Consider the following 19,084-nt stretch of genomic DNA (forward strand, 5'->3'; position numbering starts at 1 on the left):
GTGCCTTGAACTCACCCATGCCTGGCTCTCTGACCAGATAGCAGCCCTCTCTCAAACTTTAGTGATGCCTCACAAATCTTGGCCTTCCCTGGCCAGATAACGACCCTCTCTGAGGCTCTAATGGTCCTCATGAATTCTGATGTTGCTCTGAGGCTCTAATGGTCCTCATGAATTCTGATGTTGGGGCCAGCAAAAAATGTAAACTACCATTAGTGTGATGCTTGTCAGAGTTCTGTTATCTGTAACCCCCCCTTTGTGTAACTTTCTGGGCTATAAAGCTGGGCTGCAGGAAAGCTGGGGTTTGCTGTCTTGTTCCCGCTGTTTTGGGAGGGAGAGGCAGCCCGGCCGGTCGAAATAATAAGCTTGCTTTAATTTGATTTTAATTGGAGTCAGTGGTCTTTTCTTGCGTCCTGGTCTAACAGCTTCTCCTGGGGTGGAGCTGATGGCCGGTTGAGGAGAGTGTTGTAGGGAGAAGTCGTGGCTCTCACCAGGTTCAAGATGTGGCTGTAGAGTTTGAAAGGTGAGGAAGTTGCAGAGGATCAGGCAAACGATAAGAAGAGTTGGGATGTCAGTCCAGATCCTCATCAGGCTCTCCAGCGTGAGGGCTCAATGTCAGCTAGCTGAATGTCTGTTCATTTGCTCCATACTAAATTTTGGGGCTTGTGACCACCCTTTCGATCCCTATCAGCTGCCACCGGATTTCTCAGTGATGTCATTTGCCCTGGGGTTAAAGCATCTGGTCTGGTGGTCCCCACCCTGATTTTCTTGCCTTTCCTCCTTATTGGGGTGAGGACAACATGACAGAGACTTCACTATGAGCTTATCAGGGTGGGGAGAAGTGACTTGTTTGTGCTTGAGGGCCATACTGGAAGGCTTCGCAGGTGTGCCTGGTGAGACTGCAGGTTTCAAATGGAGTTTTAAAATGGAGTTGACCAGCTCAACCTTTTATCAGTTTCTATTCTGGGGCTGAAAGCCCTGATAGGCAGAAGAATCTCCCTCCTACCCTCAAAATATTTCTGATGACAGGCCCCTTTGGCTCTTAAAGTCTAGAGCAATGTTCACTTCTCTTTCTTTGATATACAAGGCCCCTTCAACCTTTTTTTGAAGAAAACTGGCCATTTTCATTACAGGACTGTTGTTCAAACCTCCTGTAAACCTTGTGAGTACCCTTTTGATGCTGTACTCCATGTCTCCTCCCCACATTTCTCTTGACACTACAACTCAGAAAACTGCCCTGAGCTCCACAATCCAGAGGCCCATCCAAAATTCAGGTCCCACCCAGTTTGTGGCCCTCCCAGACCTATAAAGTTTCTTCTATCATTCATCCTTAGAACCAGCCACCTTCTCTCCAACCTGTTTTAACTTAGTCCTCAGAACCAAGTTAGACTTATTGGCCAGGCGCAGTGGTGCATACCTATAATCCCAGCGGCTCGGGAGGCTGAGGCAGGAGGATGGTGAGTTCAAACCCAGCCTATCAAAAAGCAACTCAGTGAGACCCTGTCTCTAAATAGAATACAAAACAGAGCTGGGGATGTGGCTCAGTACTCGAGTGTTCCTAAGTTCAATCCCCCATACCAAATAATAATAATAATAATAATAATAATAATAATAATAATAATAAGCCTTATGCAGGGCTCTAAACCTATTAATTCAAAAACTGTTTCTAAGCATCTACAATGTGTTAGAAATAGCACAACCTTTGTTTCATGTAACCTTTGGAACAATAAAAGATGTGATTATCCTTATTTTACAGATGAAGAAACTGAGGTTAAGGGAGGTAGTGATTTGCAGGGGTCTATCTGATTCCGTGTTCTCAAGAGTGTGGGGGTGGGGCCTAGCTTGGGAGAAACAGGCCTCTGGGACTTGCTGAGTCACTTACTCCCGTCCCACCTGTCCCTGCCAATCTCTGGGAAGGAGAAATAACACTGGAGAAGCAGAGGAGTGTAGAGGCAGAGGGGTAGGCAGGCTGGCCCATGGCTGAGGCCTTGCTCCCAGAGCTGGAGGGAGATGCCGAAGCCACGCCTTGCCCCAGTGTCCCGGAGCTAGAGGAGCTCCTCAGGGCAGGGAAGGCCTCTTGCAGCCGTGTGGATGAAGTTTGGCCCAATCTTTTCATAGGAGATGCGTGAGTGGTCACTGGTAGAGGGATGTGAGGGTGGCGACAAGGAGAAACAATTTACCTTACATGGGTGTGTGTGGAAATAAGGGGGAAAGTTCTATTCTTAGCATCCCCAAGCCAGGGACTTTCTCCAGGACTCCCACCTGCTGGGACAATGCAGTGACCAGATATGGCCACCAGGGGGAGTGTGTGTGTGTGTATATATATATATATATATATATTTTTTTTTTTTTTTTCCTACCTGCAAAAAGGGAACTTCCCAGAAGTCCTGGAGTCTTCTGGCACATCCAGGACAATTGGCCAGAGGACTGGGGGAAAGTATATGGGGTATGACATGCAGTAGTCAGAGATCCCCCTTTCTGATTCCAGCCTCCTTCTTTTGGACATAGAGTGGGTGGAGAAATCTGACTGAGGGTGAATCAGGGAAGGTGTCACTTCTAGACACTTGCAGATTAGAGGCAGGTATAAGCCGATGACCAAGAGAAACCGGATGTATGTGGGAGGATGTGGGGCAAGAAGGGAGAGGAAGGGCTAAAGCAATCCCTTCTTTCCTACCCTGCCCAAGGGCAGATTGCCTGAGGAAGCCAAGAGGTTCTAAAGATAACCCGACACTACCCACTCTCCCACCAGAAAGCTCTGGGGGTGGGGCATGGGCAGCAGACCCTAGCTGGGGCTGGCTGGGCTCTAGCTCCCTTTGAACACTTAGGGTTTCATCCTTTGAAACAGGGAGCCATGCAAAGCCTCCTTCTTGGACCCCACAGCTCAGCCAGCATCCAGCCCCCTTCCTGCTCCCCCCCCTCCTCAGGGCCACGGCAAATAACCGCTTTGAGCTGTGGAAGTTGGGCATCACCCACGTGCTGAACGCCGCCCATGGGGGCCTCTACTGTCAGGGCAGCCCTGATTTCTACGGCAGCAGTGTGAGCTACCTGGGGGTGCCAGCCCACGACCTCCCTGATTTTGACATCAGCACCTACTTCTCCTCTGCAGCTGACTTCATCCACCGTGCCCTCAGCACACCTGGGGGTAGGACTTGGGGCCAGAACCCATATCCCACCCTGCTCATTCAAGGGGAGGATGCCCATTTCCCCTCAATCATCAATATGCTCCCATCCCTGGTTTTCAGAAATCTTCCATTTAGTGCTCCAACATTTTACCTAAAACCATTGCTTCACATATGGAGAAACTGAGGCTAAAATTGAAGGCCATGCCTTGAGTTCAAAGGAGCTCTCGGGCCGGAATCCAGGTCTCACAAACAGCAGAATGATTCTTTCTCTGCAACACTTAGCCTTGGGAAAATTTGGTACCTTATGTGTCTGCCCTAAAGAACTTTCAAATGTGTGTATTTGGGGTCGGGGTGGGACGGCATAGGTTACAATAAAGAAGCCTGGAGAGGCAGGAGCTCCTGCTTTGTGTTCATCCTGAAAGACAGCTGTGCCTCCTGCTATATGACACTGGGCAAGCCAGTGTCCCTCTCTAGACTTCAGTTTCTTCATCTGTGTGATGGGAATGACAAAACGACAGCTCATATCACTCTTTTTTAAATGCCCAAGGCACTTTGACATTCTTTTGTTATTCATTCATCGGCTATTTATTGAATATCTTCTATGTGCCAGACACTAAACCAAATTCAGGGAATTCAGACTTGAACAAGGCAGGGTCCCTCCCCTCATGAAACCTGCCAGTCAAATTGTGAAGTATTGTGAGTGCTACTGATGTGGGAGTGCAAATGTGAAGTGCTATGGGAACACAGGGCAGGGGTGGCCAGCCCAGAGGACCAGGGAGGTGGGGGACTTCCCTTTACAAGGACATTCATTGGGCCACATGCAAAAATGATGAGCTGCTCTATGATTCAAGCAATACCTTGAGTGATCAGGAAAGCCCTTAGAAGGAAACCATGTATCAGCTGAAACTTGATGAATGAATAGTAGAAGTTAGTCAGACCAAGATCAACAGGAACATTTTTCAAAATAGTAGGAACAACACATGCTTAAGGCTGGAGGTCAGAGACCATGACAGTTTCAAGGAACTGTGTTCCTTACCCTGTGTTCCTAGAGATGAGGGTTGGGATAGGTTCATCTTGAGATAAGGCTGCAGTTGTCAGGAAGGGCCAGCTCTCAGATGGTCTTGTAAGTCATGTTAAGAATTTGGACTGCATCCCAAGGATAGGCCAAATAGGTGTTGTTACCCATTTGAAAAATCAGGAAACTGAGATCCATGATGGCTGAGTGACTTGCCTGGGGTTCCAGAGTGCACCCAAGGCAGGGTAGGGAATGGAACGAGGGTCTCCACCCCAGGCCTGGATGGGATGGCTGGTGGGAAAGGGTCTTTTACCAGGATGTCTCCCTCAGCCAAAGTCCTCGTGCACTGTGTGGTGGGTGTGAGCCGCTCTGCCACACTGGTCCTGGCCTACCTCATGCTGCACCAGCAGCTGTCCCTGCGTCAGGCAGTGATCACTGTGAGGGAACACCGGTGGATCTTCCCCAACCGCGGCTTCCTCCACCAGCTCTGCCAGCTGGACAAGAAACTTCGGGGCACAAGCCGGAGCTAAGAAGCCAGGTATGGAGGACACAGTCATGAAGACACAGGTGCCATTGGCAATGAGAAGTCACGTAAGGGCCTGGGCAAAGAATACAGGGCTATGTGTGGCTGGAAATTGTGACAGGGGGCCTGCCATGCTCCTCACGCCTCAGGGCTCCTCTTGCCCATTCAAGATCTCACTGGAGCCAGGCAGGTAGTCCTCCTATAGGACCCCTGCCCTGTCATCCTCAGTTCACCCCAATTCTTCAAGCCCCAGAAAGTGGAGAAAGACAAGGAAAGAAGGTGGTAGTAAGCATTACATGGAAGAGGTGAGGCCTTCCTACCTGCTCCAGCCTGTTTTGTCCTGCCTTGAATGGTGACTCATCAAATCCCACCAAAGCAGATGCACAACCAAGCTGATCGGTCCTTCACCTCCCCCATGACATCCTGTGGACTGGGAAGCCAAAAGGGGATATGAGCCCTTGGGAATGGCACGTTCCCTGCCTGCTCTCTCCTCAGACAGGATTTAAGAACCTGGAAGATCAGCAGATCATGCCCAATCACCCCACTTTCTCAGGATTCTTAGAAACCCTGACCGCTAATTCAGCATCCTGCCCATCAGGCAGCTGGTTTGGGGGAGCTGTTTGAGCAGGGCTGTAGCACTGCACAACTTATAGAGGTACCATTTATCAAAATGTGTCACTGGAACCCCTAGGAGTTGTGAAGTGCATAGCCCCGGCAGCTATAACCAGCAGCTCTGGGGTTTGGGCCCCTGAGGATGAGGGGGCTGCAGAGGGAGGTCCTCTCTCTCCATAAACCTTGAATGCCAAGGCTACCTCATCCTTCTCACCCACACCCACTTGATCTTGCACATAGGTCTCAAGACAGAAGCAGTTTAGGTGACAGCTCTTGCCACTGTCCTAACAAGTCCCAGCCAGCCTGGACCTTGCTGTATCTGCCTGTAATATGAAGCATGTCTCTCTCTGCAGAGTCTGTCCTTACTGCCTGCCACAGGGCTCTGCCACTTTGCGGCTCTGGCACTGACCCTGCTGGTGCTTTTGGAGGCTGTGGCCCATGTGGATGCCAAGAAGATGCTAAGAGCCCAGCGTGGGATCCATCCTCGAGTCTGCCACTCCATCTACTTCCTCCTGTATCCCTCACCCCATCTCGGTCACTGGCTTCAGTCCCCACAGGTGGGAGTAGGCTGCCTTGTTAGCCAAGCCCTGAGATTGCTTGGCCAGGGATCCCAAGTTCCCTGGAGAGAAGGCAGTGGAAGAGGGCCACCGCCACCCCTTCCCCATCTCTCCCGGTGCTTAGGAAATACCGACAGGATCCGTGTGTGTGTGGGGGGCGGGTCTGGGAGCAGGAGTGGGGATGAGTTTCAAGGTATGGGTGTATGATGAGGGTCTCTGGATAACAAGGAAAGTTCCTAATAGGCCTAAATCCAAGGTCTCTAACTGACCAGTCTTGGGAGGGACCTGAAGACCATCTCACAGACCTTATGGGACAGCGAGTCTGTCCAGGGATAGTCTTCAAGGGAAGGAGAGGATGGCAAAGGGTGGGAGCAGTTTCTGGATAAAGCAGAACAGGGTTGGTGTACAGACCTGCTCTGTAGCCCACTTACACTTGTCTATCTGCCAGTGCTGCCACCCTCAGCTTGAGTCTGCCAGATCTGCCTCCTGAATCAGTTCCATCCTCACCAGCCCCCACCTAAGGGTTGCTGGTGCTGGCAATGCCTCCAGCTGACGCATACTTTTGATTAGTCTCCGTCCTCCTCCGTACGTCCTACCAGCTCCCACTTTGGGCCCTTGCTCCACACTGACCATGAAGGCCAAGGGAGCTTTTATTTATTTTTTCCTTCTTTTTTTGGTGGTGCTGGGGATCAAGCCCAGGGCCTCATATGTGCTAAGCAAGTGCTCTTCCAGAGATCACAACCCCAGTCCTCAGAGGGAGCTTCTAAGATGGTTGGTTTGATCTTCCCCTTCCTGCCCTGTCATCCTGATACACATTCACACAAACGCAGGCAGACCTCAGCTGAGCTGCCTCTGCTCCCAGCAGGGCCAGGGCTGGGGCCTAGGCCTAGGCTTGGGGGAGGTGCCTGGCTGGGCTTGGCACTGACCTGCTGTGAGACTAGTGGACCAGTTGGGAGTGGCAGGGGGAGGTTAGAAGGGGGGGGAGCAGACCGCATGCTTTATAATTAAACTCAAATCAAAAAATAGAAACAGCATCAAATGTGCAGAGACAGGCGGCTGGAAGCTGGCAGCACAAATCGCCTGTCAGAGAAGACCACAGCCTGCGTCGGACACCCCCTCAGGTGGGTGAGTGCTCCCAATTCAGGGGGGCCCTGAGCATGCTGGGTAACAGGGTTCAGGGCACAGGGTTGTCATGGAGGCTGGATTGAGGGACCAAGTGGGTCTGGGATAAAGGCAGAGATAGACCATAGGACAGTCAGAAAGACCCGGGCTTGAATTCTGACTCCCTCATCAATTGGCTATATGATCTTACTTAACCTCAAAGCCTCAGTTTTCTCATCTGTAAAATGGGAGTGATAATATTACTGGCTTTATAAGGGTACTATGAAGATTTAGTGAGAAAATATAAGCTCTTAGCTGTGTTTGGTACACAGTATGCCCTTTATTAGTAAGTGATAAATATGGTAATTAATCCTGAATAAATAAACACAAAGAGATAAAGACCAACCTCAACCCCCAAAGGAAAGTGGTCCTCTGCCTAGGATACAGCTTAGGCCTGAATGGGTAAGAGTAACTATAGTAATGATAATTAGAATAAAATGCACCATTTATTGGGCATCTCTCACAAGGCAGACCCTGTGAGAGATGCTTTACATTTATGATTTCACGGGATTCTTACAACAGTCTCATGAAAGATAATGGCTCAGAGAAGGCCACACAGACACAAGTGGAAGACCAGAGAATTCTACCCAGGTCTGTCCTCCTCCAAGCTGCATGATGGGCCCAGAACCCACAGCAGCTCACCTCTGGCAGCTGCCTCCCTCCCTCCTGGGGGCTTCATTCCCTAGCCCCTTACTGTCATGTCCTGTGATCTCTAGTCCCACCCAGCCTGTGCCCCCCCTTGGGAAAAGGAGGAGGCAGAGAGGGTGAGCAGCAGGGAGGTACAAGAGCTTCACTCTGCTATGGTCGAGGAAACATGGTACTACCAGGCAGGACCCTCTGCCATCCAGGGCTGAAGGCAGCAGAAACCAGGGGAGCTGAAGCCACAGACTGCCCTTCCTTTGGGAGCCTGAGGTCACCATATGGGCAGCTGGGCCTGACTCTGACAAGGTGGACTGTTCACCCCAGGGGGACAGTGGATGGGTGGGGGTATATCCTGAGTATCAGGAGTGAGGCCCTAGGAGGGACCTGACCAAGAGTAGCCTTAAGGCCAAAGAAAGGCTCCATTCTCCAGAACTGGGCTGGGGTCTCTTAGGTATCTGAGACCTGGGCTGGGCTGTAGCAGCCTCTGATCCCTGATCCCTCTGGAGACTCCAAGAGGAACCAGATCCAGTTCCTCACAGCCAAAGTCTGGCTACCTGCTCTCCAGCACAACTGGGCTGCACAGCACCCACTGGCCACTGGGGGGCGGTCTTACCCCACGCCAAATTCAGCAGGCCTGGGTCGACTCTTGCCAGGTTCTCAAAGCTCCATCTGGTCCTGCCAGGCGCTAGAGCAGCCCCACCTGGTGGCTACAGACTAGTGCTGCTGTCGGATGCCTCCAGAATCGAGGTCCTCCTTCACCCCAACATACTACACTACCCTCTGCCCTGTGCTTACTTCATACACAGACCTCTCTCTTGCTCGGAACAGAACCCCAGAGAATTCTGAGAAATCAGGCAATGCCAGGATCTTTGGTATGATAAAGAGAAACAGTGGCCCAGACACCAGGGAAGAATTGTTCCCGCTCAGGACCACAGACTCAGTCATTTGCAGATTTGTAAGGGAAGCCAGTCTCTCCTCCTTCCCTCTAAAGTTCTCTTGCCACCATTCTCAGGTGGCCTCCCATCTTCAGAACCACACAGGGCTAAGAGCTTTCTCTCCCAGAGATGCCAAGGAGGTAGGGGCCCTGGGGTTTGGAAAGGCTGCTGCTTCAGTCCCCAATGCCTACTCCTCCTCTCAGCCCCACCCCCATGGGCTCCAAGGCCCTGTCTGGAATTCTAGCCGCTTCACAGCGCTTGTGTTCTGGACGGAATCTACATTAGCCCTATTCCGTTCACATGCTGAGTCCTGCCCCTGCACCCAGTCCCCCATTCCCGGTCTCAGACCATGCCCTAGGTAGGTGGCAGGCCACTCAGCCTGCCTTGAGAGGTCACAGTGGGAGATGAGGGGAAAAACTGGGTCTTCACTTCCGCCTTGTCCTCCAGCCACCCGCTGGGTGAGCCTGGCCAAGCCGGTGGCCTCCTGGGTGCCCATTTCTCTCTCTAGTCATGCCACCACTTACAACAGGGAAAAGGTGTTCCTCCCAGTTTGCACCTTCCCTAGTTACTGGTTGAGGGGATCAGGGACACTTGGCCAAGAAAGGCCCTCCTTCCCATCACAGCATCAGGCTCAGGTTCTGGTGCCACTGATGCCCCAGATCTGCAGGGTCCCGGACACCCTGAGCCAGCTGACTCCTGACACAACCCACCCCACTCGGGTGAGGCCTGCCGAGCTGCACTGGCCTGAGTCTTGGGGGTAAGGAGGAAAAGCCCGGAGCCTGGAGGCAGATGTGTAGCTCAGCGACACCCAGGCTCCTCTGAGGAGACCATTGGGTTAGGGATCACTCTGGAATCCCCCAAGATGGCAATTGAAAGGCTTGGGGTGGAACTGAAGGTGCACAGAACTGGACTGAAACCCCTGCCCAGCTGCTCATCAGCCACATAGGGTTGGGTGCCACTTAGAAAAACACTCTGAGCTTCCGCATCCTTCTAGGTGAAATAGGGACCTACCATAAGGGAGGCATTAGACTTAGAAGAGGCATTCAATATGGAAATGCCCATGAATATCAGTCCACAGCCCCTGACTCTCATACTGGAGGGGACTCTGATCTCAAGGACCTCCAAGTGGGACCAGCCCTGGAAGTTCAGGGGTGGGGGCTTGAGATGAGCCACCCAGGTTGGGTGCCCTCTGAAAACTGTAGCCTTCTGGAGTTCCTATTCCTATAAGGTACAAACTGACAAGACATTTAAGGGGTGGGATTGACACTGGCTAGCATCATAAAAAGGGAACCTGAAGGCCTAAAGGCCGAAGCTTCTAACACCCAACAGCCTCAGAAAAGGGCAGGGGTGAGGTCTGCTCAGCAATGATCAGGAAGTTCTAGTTCCCCTTGTTCCTGGGGGAGAAGGGTCTAGGTCCCAGCCCCGCTGAGCTGGTTAATAAGCTCATTCCAAACAGCGGAGGCCCTTCCCACAGCATCCCAAAGGCACCTGGCCTGCACCACAGAACTCCCTGTCTGCAGGACCCACCTTGGGGAGCCTGTCTCCAGCACTGGGGTGTCTACTCTATTTCAGGATGAACTCACTGCAGAAGCAGGATCTCCGGAGGCCCAAGATCCACGGGGCAGTCCGGGCATCTCCCTATTCGCCACCCACGCTGGCCTCGCTGCAGCGCTTGCTGTGGGTCCGCCGGGCCACCATGTTGAACCATATCAATGAGGTCTGGCCCAACCTCTTCTTGGGAGATGCGTGAGTAAGACCTACATGGCTGGTGGAGGTGGCAGAAGGGTGTGAAGTCTCTCCCAGAGTGGAAAACAAGCCTCTCCCAGAGTGCTCCTGGGCAGAGGTGGCACCCTCTGCTTCCTACCATATCTCTTTACATGTTTTTCTTTCCTCTTAAATTATTATAACTCTTAACTGTGGAAATAGAACTCACATAAGAAAAGTGCACAGAACACACATGTCCAAGAAATTGGACATTTCTTGTGCCCCAGATGCCCCTACTGAATCCTTCTAACTTTTCTCTTTCCCAGGGGATAACCACTAAGTGTCAAAATCAACATGTCCTTGTTTTTCTTTCAAGTTTTACCACTTATGTACCTAAACAACATGGGTTTGTCTTTTGCCTTTTTTTAAAATTATTTTTTAGTTGTAGTTGGACAAAATACCTTTATTTTACTTATTTATTTTTATATGGTGCTGAGGATTGAACCCAGGGCCTCGCTTGTGCTAGGCAAACGCTCCACCACTGAGCCACAACCCCAGCCCCTTGCCTGTCTTTTAAAGTTACACAAATCATATTGTGTATATTTTGTGGTTGGCAATGATTTGCTTAAAATTGTGAGAGACACTCATGTTTTATGGGTAGCTGCAGTTCATTTATTTTTTATTGCTGTGCAGTATTCCACTGTATGATTATAACACAATTTATCCATTATATTGCATGTGGACATTTGAATTATTTCCACTTTTTGGCAATTATGAACAATGATCCTAGGAATATTTAAGTAACATGAATCCTATAAAAACACATAACTTTCTCTAAGTTGTATATAAGAGAATAGAATTGAGAGTTATTTTTCCTAAAAGTTTTCTGAAATATTTGAAAATATGGCCAGATGCAGTGATGTACACCTGTAATCTCAGCAGCTCAGGAAGCCGAGACAGGAGGACTGGAAGTTCAAGCCAGCCTCAGCATATTAGCAAAGCACTTAGCAACTCAGTGAGAACTTGTCTCCAAATAAAATATTAAAAAGGGCTGGGGATGTGGCTCAGATATTAAGTACTTTTGGGTTCAATCTCCAGTACCAAAACAAAATGTTTTTTTCAAAAATATGGACCAAATATTTATATTTAGAAATTTTCCTTAATATTTGGAAAATACAGATTAATATCTTAACAATATGGCAAATATGGTATTCCTTCTCCCACACAGATATAATCCTTATAGGCTTTAAAAATGCAAACGCGCACACACACACACACACACACACACACACCGCAGTCTGGCAGGGCACAATCAGGAGCCACTTGTCAAAAGAAACTAACTTTATTTTTAGAACCACACACGCCAAACAAAACAGCCTCTCAGGAAAAACCCTCAGAGCCCCAACTGCCACCACGGGCTTTCCACAAGCCTCTCTCTCCAACCCAAGCCTCTCTCTCCACCTCCCACAATCCTCCTGCTCTTGAGGCCCATTGGCTGGGTTCACGTGGGCGGAGCCAAAAAAGTCCCCCAATGAGCAGCTCCGTGGTCTGAAAGGGCAGGGAAACAGCCCAATCAGCATCACCGCAGAGGAGCCAATCAGCTAGATGTTGCTGGGGCCACTGTGAGCCAATCATCAGCTGGCAGCTGGAAGTTTGCTGGCAGCTGGAAGTTTGCTGGGGCCCCTTTGGCTGGGGCCCCTTCGGCTGTGGCTCTCAACACACACACACACACACAAAGAACCTTTAAAAAAAATGCAAACACATATACATTCTTTTTCATAGTTCTTTTTTTATAAAAATGGCTATTGCTTTATAATACAGCTCTGTGATCTGCTTTATACAGAAAGCTTTTAAAATGAAATGATAGTACATATTTTTAAGAAATGTTAACATTCTGCTTTGTACTCTATACTTTCACAGGTTCTTTTTTTATATATATTTTTTTTTTTTTAGTTGTATTTGGAAACAATACCCAGGACCTCACACATGCTAGGCACACACTCTACCACTGAGCCACAACACAGCCCCACAGGTTCTTGATATAGCATAAACACCTTTCCTTATTTGCCTACATCTACCACAGTTTAGGGTTGTATAGCATTTCATCATTTAGATACACAGTAGTCCCCTTTTTCTGCGATGGGGGATATGTACCAAGACCCCCAGTGGATACCTGAAACTGAAGATAGTACCAAACCCTATGTATCTTCTGTTTTTTTACCTATTCATATATATATCTATGGAAAATTTCATTTATAAATTAGGAACAGTAAGAGAGTAACAACTAAAACAAAATAGGAGAATTACTATATTAACTAAAGTAAAAGTTCATGAATACAAGTACAATAGAATGACAGTCAATCTAATTGCCCAGATAACTATGTGATGACAAGGGGTGGATAGCATATACACTGTGGATACACTGGACAAAAGAATGATTCACATCCTGGGCAGGATAGTGCAAGATTTCATTCACTCCTCAGAACAGTGCAAAATTTAAAATTTATGAATTGTTTATTTCTGGAATTGACCATTTAATGTTTTTGGACCATGGTTGACTGTGGGCAAATGAAACCGTGTGAAGCAAAACTTCAGATAAGAGAGAACTTAATATCCTATTATAGGATTCTCAGTAGTTTTTTTTCCCTTAATTTTTCACTATCTTAAATATCCCTAGATTCAGTGTACATATATTTGTGGGCACTTTCTGAATTCTTCCTTTTATTACATGCCTAGAAGGAGAATTGCTAGGGACAAGTATATGTACATTTCTAAAGCTTTTTTGGGGGTTGGGTGGGGATTGAACTCAGGGGTACTAGACCACTGAGTCACCTCCCAGCCCTATTTTGTATTTTATCTAGAGACAGGGTCTCACTGAGTTGCTTAGCACCTGCCTCGCTTTTGCTGAGGCTGACTTTAAATTTTCGATCCTCCTGCCTCAGCCTCCCAAGCAGCTGGGATTACAGGGGTGTGCCACTGCGCCCAGCACATTTCTAAGGCTTTTGATGTGTATAGCCCATTGCCCTTCAGAAAAGTTACCCTGGGGGGCTGGGATTATGGCTCAGTGGTAGAGCGCTTGCCTAGCACATGTGAGGCACTGGATTTGATCCTCAGCACCACATATAAATAAATAAATAAATAAAGGTATTATATCCATCTTAACTACAAATATTTTTTTAAAAAGTTACCCTGAATGAAAGAGAGTGTTCAATTTCAACTATAGATGTCCCTCTACTAGGGCAGTTCACCAGTTCCCATCTCTATCCTTGGAGGAAAACAGCAAGTAAAGGGCAAGTTCCAACCCAGCTAGAGTTAACCCAGTGAGATCTACCTGCTTATACCCCCTCCAGGTATGCTGCCCGGGACAAGAGCCAACTGATCCAGATGGGTATTACCCATGTTGTGAATGTTGCTGCAGGCAAGTTTCAAGTGGACACAGGTGCCAAGTTCTACCACGGAATGCCCTTGGAGTACTATGGCATCGAGGCTGATGATAACCCCTTCTTTGACCTCAGTGTCTACTTTCTGCCTGTTGCTCAATATATCCGAACTGCCCTCAATACTCCCCGAGGTGAGCTTCTGGGGAAGGAGTTGGGTGGGGTTGGGGGTTAGGCTATCCATTTCTCCAATAGCACTGATGCATGGGGAGCACAAACCCCATCACCAATCCTCCTACACTATGAAGCAAATAGCTACTACCATTTAGTGTCCCCTTCAGAGACACCCTGGAACAGTGTCAGACATAACTAAAATCTGCTGTGGTCATCAGCATAACCACATGCTTCAGGAAGAGACCAGACATTAGGCAGAAGGCACAAGACCTATAAAGGTTCTTGAGCAGGCCTCTGTAAGATGAGGCTTTGGCACAGAGCTGCAGGGGAAGGTGAGAGGGCAGAACTGTGGTGCGTGTGGGGGAGGGGAAGTAGACATCCCCTGTAATCTGACACAAATTCAGGGGACCCCAGGAGTCCAGGAACCTCCACCTCCAGATGAGTTGCAAAGATGTCAGAGGAAGCACTCTGGGTCAGAAGGGAGTCCCGGCTGCCAACCTTAACTCTGCCGTGACTTGCTATTTGACTTTGAGCCATCCTTCTTCCCTTGTTGGACCTCAGTTGTCCCATTGTACAGGGGTCCCGACTGCTGTGATGGTGGGCTGAAAGGATGGCGAAGGGTGTCTTCTTTCTAAAGGGGTAGGCGATTCAGGAATAGGCATCTGACACCTGGCTTGGGTCTCCCCACAGGCCGCGTGCTGGTACACTGTGCCATGGGGGTAAGCCGCTCTGCCACACTTGTCCTGGCCTTCCTCATGATCTACGAGAACATGACACTGGTAGAGGCCATCCAGACGGTGCAGGCCCACCGAGATATTTGCCCCAATTCAGGCTTCCTCCGGCAGCTCCAGGTTCTGGACAACCGGCTAGGGCGGGAGACGGGGCGGCTAATGACCTGACAAGCAGCCCAGAGCCCTGGCTCTCCATCCAGCATAGCCCAACCTGACTAGCCTAGACCTGGGGACGGCAGCCTCTGCTGTTTCCAGAGATCCTGAGATGTAAACAGCAAGTAGGGGCTTAGCTGAGGCAGGGGCAGGGAGAGCTGGGTGGTGACCTTTAGCAGGTGGATTCCCCAACCCAATCAGAGATTCTTTATGCAAAAGAGAATTCAGTCTGTCTCTATAATAAAACGTTCATCATAATAAAGATAAGAGACCTTCTGGTGATTTGTGAGAAAATGGCTTACTCTGCAAGGGCCAGGAGGTTCCAGAGAGCTTGCCAACTGTGTTTCAGCATGATGGCAGCCTGGAGAAGAAAAGAGTGAGAGTCCGTGCCAAGGCTTAATGAGGAAGGAGGGCAGGTGAGGACTGGTTGGTGATGTTGACCCTGGATGCAATACAGAGGAGTCAGGGTACAAGTGCTGAGGCTTAGATAACTTCTTCCTATCTTGTCCTTCTCATACCCTCACCCTAGGGTTGCGTTGTCTGATCAAGACCAAAGTTCCATGTGTTCACATGTTCCATGTGTCCTGTTGGCCCACCCTACCCAAAGCCAATAATAGAAATGTGCTGTTAGGGCTGGTAATATAGCTCAGTGGTACAGCATTTGTCTAGCACGTGCAAGGCCATGGGTTAGATCACCGGCACCATAAAACAAAACAAAAAAATCCCCCAACACTTGCTGAGCACAAACAGCATCTTTTGGAACCAAGTCAATTACACTCCACTTTAAAAAGGACTGCTTAGCATTACAAATACCTCAAAATGAAGACAATAAACAAGAGAAGGAAGATGGGCTTAGGGAGGAGACACTCCAGAAATTCTAGGTGAAGAACAGTTGTATGATGGAACAAAACATTTAGCTCTGAGTTTATTAATTCTCATGCTACAATAAAATAAAGCACTATGGAAAGCCCCTCTCCAGCTCCCACTTACAAATGATACATGCTCAGGTACTTAGGAGGTTTAAATAGGCTGGCTTTGCTTCTTCCTCTCTGGTTGCTCCTATTTATCCCTTACCTGTTCTGGCGGGCCCTCGAATGTCAAGGTTTCTCAGGGTGCTATTCTCTGCCTCTTGTCTCCATTGGTGTTTCCGCTCTCCTGGGGGATCCTCTGCTCTTATGACCTCAGTGAGCATCTCTAGACTACTGATCCCAGACATATATGGCCCAATTCTCTTTCCTGAGCTCAAAACCTCTGCATCCCAATGACCATCCACATCTCAATATTACAACTGAACTTTCAACTCAGCTGGCTTTCCATCACCATGCACCCAGACCCACACCTCTTCCTAGGTTCCTAATTCAGTGAAAGGTTCTTATAGCCAAATAGGTGACAAGTGTCATCCTGGACTTCTAAATGCTCCCTGGATTTGCCACTTAGCTCCTCTTCCTGGTGACCACCAGAGTTCCAGCTGCACCCTGCAGGGGTCTCTCTGGCTCCAGCCCTGCCCCTCCAAGGCAGACATCTTACTGATCACATGACCCTTTCACTTAAAATTCCCAAAGTACAAACCTTGCCAGATTATAAAAGCACTTCATCACCTGAGACCTTCTTATATCTCCACCATGTTGAAACTCTGTTCCTATACATACTACGCAAATAAGAAACAGTAAAGTTTCCAGAATGCACCTCCCTCTCTCTTATCTTGGTTGCACCACCTCAGTGCACCACCCTTGCCCTGTTTTACTGGGCTAACTCCAGTTTCTCCTTGAGGTCACACTTTGGATGTCACTTCTGGGAATCCCTCCCAGCACCCTCAAGCTTGGTAGCCCCTCTGTGGGTTACCAAAATACCAATCTGTCCCTTATCACATCACCTGTCACTCCAAATGAAAATTGCCTGGTGTCTTCCCTAAGCTCGATGGCCCTATGGTTCCTCTGGCTATGATTATACATTCAAGTATGGCTCTGTGGATCCCTGAATGAGTAGTTGTAGCCACTTGTCCATCTCTCCAGAGGCCATGAAGGGAAGTGGATCCTCACAGGCCCTAGGACTGTTAGGAAGGTACCGCCTCTGCTCCCAGTTCTTCCTGCATGCAGTATCTTACCAGGACACCCTGTTCCCAGCATATTTTATCACTCTTGTGGCACCTTTGACCCTCCCCCTCACTCCCCACCAAGGCTCTCTGAGGCCAACTCTGTCCTCTCCTAGGGGACTAAAGAGCTTTTGCCCTTTTCTGACATCTATTGGAGGGCAAGTACTTTTCTTTTGTGCAAATTTAGAAAAGATGTCCTCTCTGAATAAACCAAACTCAGGCAGAAGCACTTCTGAGCAATCAGCTTGGTGAAGAAAAATGTGTTTCCTTCTCCCAATAAGACAGAGCCCCAAGTCAGGGTGCCCAACTGAGTGAGTCAACCTCTGGCTGAGTTTTAGCTTCTATTCATCCCTTTTAAATACTTAATCTACATACATAAATGTGTACTACCTTGGTTGGGAGAGATGTATATCATGTATATCTCCATTTTACAGACCAACAAACTGAGGCTCGGGGGAATGAAGCAGGGCTGGAATGCTTCTTCCTGGCTCCAGGACCTCTGGACCCTGGGCTCAGGCCAAGTACTGCCCATCCAGCTCTTCTGCTCACTTCTCCGTGGTACTTAGTCCTAATACCAGCTGGCTGTGGACTGCCTCAGGTGCTCTCTGCTCCTTTTCCAGAGGGTGTAAGTGTCCAGCTGGAGGACAGCAGAAGGGCTGGTGTCACTGTGCCGAGCAGAGTCACAGGGTCCAGCCCCAACCAGACAGGGCTCTTCTCTACTCTAGGGATGGGAAATGATTCTTAATATGTCCTTAGGTTGGAGGGGCCTATAATTCTCCAGAAAAAAACAAAACTAGTCCCAGCTCAACAGCCCAATCCACCCAGCCCCGATTCCCTTGCCTGACAACTCAGTCCTGTTGCTATTTCTTGCTCATGCACTGTCAGCAGGACCCAAAATAGTGGCTCCAGAAGGCAGTCTCTAAATCATCATCCTGTTCTGCTGGCTGGGGTGGGGTGTCTAGAGACGAGGACAGAGCCTCATTTGGGGCCCTGGGCCTGGGTTTCAGCACATCACCTCCTTGAGGCTCTGTGGGTTGGGCTTGGAGTCTGGGGCTGCAGGGGAGAAGGGAGGAAAGCCATGAGGAAGGAGGCAGGTGGCGGCAAAGCCAAACATTTCCCAGGAGGGCACCTCCCATGGATGTCTTCCTGCCTGCCACACTCACTGGAAAAGTCTGTGACAATGGTCACTCTCCCTCTTCTCTAGAGCACCTTGTGATAGAAGTGGTATATAAAAGAATGACTTTGGAGTCGGATTCCCTAGGTTCAAATCCTACTTCTGCCCCTCAACAGATATGTGACCTCAGTTAATCTCTCCATAGGTCAATTCCCTAACCATAACATGGGATTAATAATTACTGTATAGGGGCTGCAGTCATAGCTCAGCGGTAGATAGCTTGCCTCGCATGGGTGAAGCACTTGGTTCGATCCTCAGCACCACATAAAAATAAATAAAGTCAAGATATTGTGTTCATCTTTAAAAAAATCTTTAAAAAAATCACTATATAGGATTGTTGTTAGCAATGAACAGGGCTTATAGAAAGTGCTTTGCACAATATCTTGATAAGTTCTCAAAAATGATAGCTGGGGGTTAACTCAGTGATACAGCATGTGCTTAACATGTGAGAGACCCTAGGTTCCATCTCCAGCACCACAAAAAGAAAGAAAAAAAACATATTAAAAAATGATAGCTTTGATGATAATCATAGCACATAGTACAGAGGCTCCTGGCATCATCTGTTACCCAGAACCACCCCGTCTGAGACAAAAAGTTGGCTGTGTTCACAATATGGTGAATGAAGGGATGAATAGCTAAACATTTGCTGGCCTAAATACAACATAGTATCCTGGATTGAATCCTGCAACAGAAAAAAAGAAATAAGTGGAAAAACTGCTGAAATCAGAATAAAGTTTGTGCTTTTATAGCGTTATACCAATGTTAATTTCTTTGAGAAATACAACATAGATATGTAAGAAGCTGGGGGATGATACACAAGAAATGTCTCTGCTATCTTTACAAATCTGCTGTAAATCTAAAATTACTTTAAATTTTAAAAAAATTTTATTTAAAATTAATAAAAATGAAATGACTTGCTGACACTTTATATAGTGAGGTACTGCACTAAATGCTTTAAAGGCACACTTTCTTTTCTATATTTATTTCTTCAGAAAAAAAAACATGGATCAAATATAACAAAGTGTTAAGAATTGATCATACTGAGTTGGGGGAGTACAGATATCTGTTGAAATACTTTTTGTATTTCTTTTTCCTTTGGTTCTACTGGGAATTGA

General features: G+C 48.4%; 2 protein-coding genes across 3 annotated transcripts; both read left to right on the top strand.

Annotated features, from left to right (window-relative positions):
- The first annotated feature begins 1,970 nt into the window (after positions 1-1,970).
- Positions 1,971-5,820, top strand: Dusp13 (dual specificity phosphatase 13). The gene is made up of 4 exons (XM_015504602.2): positions 1,971-2,122; positions 2,922-3,139; positions 4,465-4,672; positions 5,623-5,820. The coding sequence occupies exons 1-3, from the start codon at positions 1,974-1,976 to the stop codon at positions 4,662-4,664; spliced, it is 567 nt and encodes a 188-aa protein (XP_015360088.1). The 5' UTR covers positions 1,971-1,973; the 3' UTR covers positions 4,665-4,672; positions 5,623-5,820.
- A 979-nt stretch (positions 5,821-6,799) lies between these two features.
- LOC125610349 (dual specificity protein phosphatase 13) lies at positions 6,800-14,967 on the top strand. 2 transcript variants are annotated; one of them, XM_048801826.1, is made up of 4 exons: positions 6,800-6,947; positions 10,137-10,310; positions 13,619-13,839; positions 14,510-14,967. In XM_048801826.1, the coding sequence occupies exons 1-4, from the start codon at positions 6,865-6,867 to the stop codon at positions 14,716-14,718; spliced, it is 687 nt and encodes a 228-aa protein (XP_048657783.1). In that variant the 5' UTR covers positions 6,800-6,864; the 3' UTR covers positions 14,719-14,967. The 2 variants fall into 2 exon arrangements, with proteins under 2 accessions (XP_048657783.1, XP_048657784.1); XM_048801827.1 differs by having other exon boundaries at positions 6,866-6,951.
- Positions 14,968-19,084: the final 4,117 nt, after the last annotated feature.

Source organism: Marmota marmota, unplaced genomic scaffold (assembly GCF_001458135.2).
Source record: "Marmota marmota marmota unplaced genomic scaffold, marMar, whole genome shotgun sequence".
Taxonomy (NCBI): domain Eukaryota; kingdom Metazoa; phylum Chordata; class Mammalia; order Rodentia; family Sciuridae; genus Marmota; species Marmota marmota.

Coding starts and splice junctions, on each gene's coding strand:
- Dusp13 (XM_015504602.2), top strand. CDS start 1,974: ATGGCTGAGGCCTTGCTCCCAGAGCTGGAGGGAGATGCCGAAGCCACG. Junction 2,123..2,921: donor AATCTTTTCATAGGAGATGC/GTGAGTGGTCAC, acceptor CCCCCTCCTCAG/GGCCACGGCAAATAACCGCT. Junction 3,140..4,464: donor TGCCCTCAGCACACCTGGGG/GTAGGACTTGGG, acceptor TGTCTCCCTCAG/CCAAAGTCCTCGTGCACTGT.
- LOC125610349 (XM_048801826.1), top strand. CDS start 6,865: ATGTGCAGAGACAGGCGGCTGGAAGCTGGCAGCACAAATCGCCTGTCA. Junction 6,948..10,136: donor TGCGTCGGACACCCCCTCAG/GTGGGTGAGTGC, acceptor ACTCTATTTCAG/GATGAACTCACTGCAGAAGC. Junction 13,840..14,509: donor TGCCCTCAATACTCCCCGAG/GTGAGCTTCTGG, acceptor GTCTCCCCACAG/GCCGCGTGCTGGTACACTGT.